Source organism: Nestor notabilis, unplaced genomic scaffold, assembly GCF_000696875.1.
Source record: "Nestor notabilis isolate BGI_N333 unplaced genomic scaffold, ASM69687v1 scaffold13538, whole genome shotgun sequence".
Lineage (NCBI taxonomy): Eukaryota > Metazoa > Chordata > Aves > Psittaciformes > Psittacidae > Nestor > Nestor notabilis.
Window position 1 is genome coordinate 41,816 of NW_009938805.1, and position 6,000 is coordinate 47,815.

The 6,000-nt window shown below is 40.4% G+C and overlaps 1 protein-coding gene across 1 annotated transcript in view; it reads right to left on the reverse strand.

Moving 5' to 3' along the window:
• CPXM2 (carboxypeptidase X (M14 family), member 2) overlaps positions 1-4,361 on the reverse strand; it is a gene marked incomplete at both ends in the record, with an annotated part of 43,531 nt that extends 39,170 nt beyond the window's left edge. The window contains one exon of the mRNA XM_010019536.1: positions 4,252-4,361. Coding sequence (XP_010017838.1) covers positions 4,252-4,361 — 110 coding nt within the window. The remainder of the gene's footprint in view (positions 1-4,251) is intronic.
• Positions 4,362-6,000: the final 1,639 nt, after the last annotated feature.

A 6,000-nucleotide genomic window follows, 5' to 3' on the forward strand; every position in this document is an offset into this window, starting at 1 on the left:
TTTTTCTTATGGAGCTTGAAGTTTTGAATTTGCCCTATAGCCACTTCAAAATAAAGTTTCTGAAAACCTCCCTTATAAATGCAATTAAATATTTAGTGGTTAAAATTGATAAAAAATGTTAATTCCTGAAAGATGAGAACAATTGTCATCAAATAGTCCATGAAAGGATATAGATCCAATACCTTGTCTCAGTAAGATGTTGACTTGAATGTAAAAATGGTATGTTGAATTAAAGGAGATAATGGATTTAAGTCATGACACATGTAACTAAGCTATACATTTTAAACACCTAAATTATGAGTAGGAGAGTGAAGCAGCTAATTAAAAATGAAAATAAGGGCTAGGTCTTAAGCAAACCTTTTTTTCTTTCAGGCAATTTTCACGAATAACTCAAAATTAACCCAGATTATATTTCACAAATACAAAAACATAAGATATGCAGTATCTTACAAAAAAAAATTGATATAGAGTAAGGGACTTCTTTTATGTCACTCCTAAATAAGTTCTCTATAAATGTGACCGTTGAAAATTGCCATTCAAGTAAAACAAACCAACTGCTTATTATGTATCCAGAAGCTAAGATGAATGGAAATCAAAAGGTTATAATTCCCTTACAAGTGATAAGGCTTCTGATTTTAATTCATGTTTCTCTTCCAAGTTAGATATGTGCAAGACAGAACAAACACTTGCTCACATTATCACTGTTCCAAAAGCCTTATTCTATAACGAGGAGAAAAACATTACTGCCTAAATGTATTCAAATGAAGAAAGAAATTTCAGTCTGCTGCCACAAGTCAGCTAGAGCAGCAGTAGAAATATACATAATATCAAACCATTTCTGCTTAAATTCTTCCTTTTCCCAGCAGGGTGATCACAAAAATTATTTTACCATAGGAAGTTTGGGAGGAAAATAAGAAATAGAAAAGCATTACTCATCACAGGTATTTATAGCAACCACTGCCAGCAGAGAAGAGGTAAAGCACGGAGGCTGGAATTAGAACCTCAATTTTGTCTTTTGCTTGTGTTTAGAGAATGGAGCTTTCCAAAGGAACCAGTCAAACAAAGACAAAAAGCAAAACATTCTGCTTATTTGCATACACACGATTGCTTTACTTGCTTAATCTTCAGTGCTGTTTGGATTTCTCCAACCAGGAAAATGAAGAAGGGGAAGCAATATCATTTGACTAATTATTTCAGGTTTTAACCACTGCTAATTATTGGACAAGTGACAAATACTAATGACTTTTATCCCTGAAGGCAGAGTGCCTCAATGAATATTATTTTATGCTATGATTTTTCCTGATGATGTTAAATTACTACTCATGGCGCTACCACAGTTGTTGCAGGCTGGATCCCTGATATACAGGGCTCTAGTAGCATTGCTCCTGCCCTCCAGAGGTCCCAGCTAAATCACTGCATTCATACAGGACCAGGAGCAAAATTGGGTCCCACATGGGGCAAGGTCACAAGAGAAGTAGATCCCAGAGAGTCTTACCCAGCCCTGCTAAGCCTGTCCTTCTCTGGAATAAAGCAGACACTGACTGATTAATGTGATATGCTTCAAATAATCTAAATGGAAAAAATACCCCCCAAAAGCCTTTGAAAAACTTTATTATTCTGCAAATTCCCTGTGAGTTGAGGAAGTGCCAGTTACCTGGGGTGAGCCCTAAGCTTCTCAGCTGACTTTGCATCAGATGATGAGGCTGGGCAGAGAGCAGATTTTGTCTTATTTCATGAAGGAACACAACAGTTTCTTCCTGAAATATGAATATTATGATAGCACTGTGATGATACCCAGACCATGCCACCAGGGCAGCAGCTATCACTATAACATAGTGCTCTGGTGAAACTTCAGGGGCACATCAGCCTCTCTGACTTGGGCAGAGTGTTTTTCTTCATGTGTAGTTCTAAACAGCATGAAAACACAGCTGCCTAAATCCCAGTGCCTTTTGCCTTTGCCCAGCATGCCACAACTCACCTTTCTAAACAGCAACCAGAAATCACCAGGGACCTGGCTGCACAGCTGACACCAGTCCTCTGCAGCACCTATTTTCAGTTATAACCATCTATCTTTTAAATACTAGAATTCAGTATTTAAATTTTAAATGTAAAAATTTTAAAACTGAAATTCAGAACTCTTTATGCAAAGTAAAATTAAGCCCTGAAACCCAAGTGACAGGGAAGAATTCTGCAAATTCAAAATGGCTTTGAATATTGAAGTGTTACTAATTTTAACCTAATCCCAAAGGAAATAGTAGCTAAAGAAAAATAAATGCAAGCCCATGCTTTTAACACTGCCAGTTATTGTAATGCTGTCTGGGAAATTACTGTATTGATACAGCATACAGATAAGCTTTCAATAAGCGTAAAAGCTTTTGATTTGAGGATTACTAAAAATCTTTATTAAAGGTAAAGACATAACAGATAAAAAGGGCTGCATTTAAGCAAGTAAGCCAGAGAAGTCACTTTGCTATAATCCAGGTGGTTGGGTTAGTTGTACATGAACCTCCCACAGTCCTGGGATCAGGACTATACCAGAAAAGTCCCTATACCAGGAAGGGGTAAAAGCATCTTTTGGATAATAAGGAGAATCAATCCATGCAGAATTCATACAGCTCAGGAAATGACAACACAAAAATCCATATGAAGCAGAAGCGTGACATGGTGAAGCCTTTGTCCACAGGAAAAAAACCCACCAGCTTTTGAATGGGGAGGAGTAAAAACCCAGTTTGCAAAAGGCTGTCCCTTGGCTTCACTGGAGGCTCTGGACTATATTTAGTGGAAACACCAATTATGGGTAAGACTCTTAATCTTCATTTTAATGCAGCATGTCATGGTGATGACATGACACAGGACTTGATGGACTCCTGGTCTAAACCAGTATGGTCATTCTTGTCTTTAAATAAACTGAACTTTAACACCAGAATGAAAAACAAGGAACCACAAGCAGAGACTTCAGAAATTTACATCACAGTCCTCAGTCTTATGCCACTATATAACCAAAAAGATAACAAAATAATTAAACTTTCCTACAGAACCCACCTGAATATCATCTGCATACCCTGCTTTGTGTTCATGAGGGTTTAATTCCTAGCAGAGAATATGAAGACACAAACTACCTTGCACAGCTCTCAAAAGAAATTCCATATGAAGTCCTCCAGCTGACTCCGTTTTTCATGTGACTGCATAGCAAAATGGTTTACAGAGCTTTCTGACCAACATTAATACATTAAAACAAAGAGTGAAGAGGAAAAAAAAGGGGAAGCAGCAGTTCTCCTCTCCCCATAGACACATAGCAGAGACACTAGAATACACCAAAGCAAAGGAAGCACTTGCACAGTGGGATTTTAACCAATAGTGGTCCCACCTTCCAACAGCTGCTCACCATTACATGGCCATGGGCACCATGTGAAATTGTTCTGCTGATTAGAGCCCATCCTTCCTAGTCCCAGTCTAAGTCACTTAGTTCATTAACTAGCAAACCCTTTCAGCTGGAGAACAAAAAAGCCTAACAGAGGGTCTAATAATAGGAGGTAACTAATAGATTAAATAAGCTTTAGAGATTTTTAACTGTTAACTTGGTTCTGGTATCCTTTTTATGACTTTGAGTTTTAAATGTCGTGCTTTATTACGCAAAATAGCATATTCACACTGGAAAAGACTGTAATTCAGTGAACAGCATTAATAGAGTGAAAAACAGAAACACAAGAAATGGAGAAAAGTAGAATTTGGTCCTGCAAGGCAGCTAAGCACATCTTTCATATTAAATAAAAGAAACTAAACTAGATTGTATGCTAGCGACTTCTGAACTGAAGCAATTTTTGGTAGTATAAGCACTGCCTCTGAAAAAATGCCTTAGGGCAAGTGCTCACTCGAAACCACACTTTTAATTAACCATTGTCATTAACTACAGGCAAACAACAAAAAAAGCTATTTGCTGTGTGAGCTTCCTTCCAGGCTGATTGCTAAGGGAGCTGGGAAGGATGCAGCTCTGGGCTGCCTCCACCTTTGCTTGCTCATAGAAGTCTGTTTGGATTTGCACCCTCAGCACACTAAGGTTGGAGTTTCTTCTAAGCAAGCCCCACGAATCTACAACCTATCCATCAACCTTATTCACTTCCACAATTCCAGTGTTTCCCCTTCATTTGAATTACATGAGCTGACAAAGCAGTCAGAACCAATAACCATCCATTGGTTCTCTTTATACAACCTTAAGCCATTCTCCCACTTAGGAGAAAAAATGGATGTTACCTGAATATTAAGCCTTCCTCTGTGGGCCCCAAGGCCATATCGCTTTGCTGTAGAGGCATGGAGCTGGAAGTCAGTGATTTTTAATGTCTCTAGTCCAAGCGGAGGACAATCTACAAAACAAAAGATTGATTAAAATTTAGTTAAAAAAGAAGCACAAGTAGTCAAAGTTTCTGTAGTGCAATTGTGCCAACGTGGCTGAGGTCCTCAGCTGGTGTAAATGAACACATCACCACTGAAGTCAATGAGAAATGGCAGCTCTTATAAAATCAATGAAGGAATACTAATTTACACCAGCTGAGGATCTGGCTTTTTGAGGGTCTCGGTTAGTACTGCTTGCTACATGCTTCAGTTTTTCATGGATATGCACAGTATTTCCTGCATATGCACAGTATTTCATGCTGAGTGCTTTTCAGTACAAAATGCCAGTAAAATGGCCTTTTATTTTTCTTCCCTTTTGGCATTTACTTTTTCATCTCTTGTTTTGATTATTCCCCCCCATCCCCGTACTCATTCCAAGCTACTGTATGAAGTTATGTTTCCAATTAAAATCTGTTCTGGAAGCTTCAATCACGCGTTGCACAACAGCATCTGGTCCAGAGGTCTGCGACTGGGGACAGCCAAGCTCTTGCAGAGGTAATGACTAAGGACAAAGAGAGAAATTATGAAATGAGGGGCTATCTCAGCTCCAAATTGTGCAAAGCCTTGAAGAAAGAAAAGCAGATGTTTCTTCAGCAGCTAGAGCCAGCCTGGAGATCTGGTTTTGGAAGACAAGACGTTGGAAAGAGTCTACTTCATGGTTATCAGAAAAATGTCCTGCTCTAAACTGACCCCAGACACCACAGTATTTAAGTCCCTCATAGTGCTTAGCATATTTATCCTCAAAGCAGCATGATGAGGTGAGGAAGACCCATCTCAGTGTTTCACAGGAGGTGAGCAAAAGCACAGAGTGATGCTTTGGGAGCACCTCAATACAACAGCAGAGCACAAATTAGAGACCCTGAAGTCAGCACCAGCTGAAAGTCTGTGTGGGGCAGAGGTATAAAGCAGTGTCATACTTACCATTTAGACCAGGTACTTGCTACGTTAGGCTAGGCTTTGTGCTGCTCTGGCTATACCACTTCTGGGCTTGGGTAGAGGACAGATTTTTTCTGCAGTCAAATGTGGGAGGATTGATTTAAGTTACACACTAGGCTGTGACAGAGACAGAAGCTGAACAGCAGCAATGGATCCCAGGCCACATTTCCAATCCCCAGGTCACCCCTCCCCAAACCATCCCTCCTCACTGCCTGCCTGACTGCTGGGATTGCAGTCTTCCTTGTGCAGCAGTTGCTGGAGAATTCATAGGATAATACCATACAATCCCAAACTGGTTTGTGTTGAAGGGACCTTAAAGCTCCTCCAGTTCCAACCCCTGCCATGGGCAGGGACACCTTCCACTAGAGCAGGTTGCTCCAAGCCCCTGTGTCCAACCTGGCCTTGAACACTGCCAGGGATGGGGCAGCCACAGCTTCTCTGGGCACCCTGTGCCAGCGCCTCAGCACCCTCACAGGGAAGAGCTTCTGCCTCAGAGCTCACCTCAGTCTCCTCTCTGGCAGGTTAAAGCCATTGCCCTTGTCCTACCTCTAGTTGCTCTTTATGTCCTGCTTCAGTTGTCTTGTAGGCTTCTAGCTACTGGAAGACTGCTTGTCAAAAGACCTCACTCCCATTCTCTGTGCCCATATCCCACTTACGTATATATTTTTAATCACT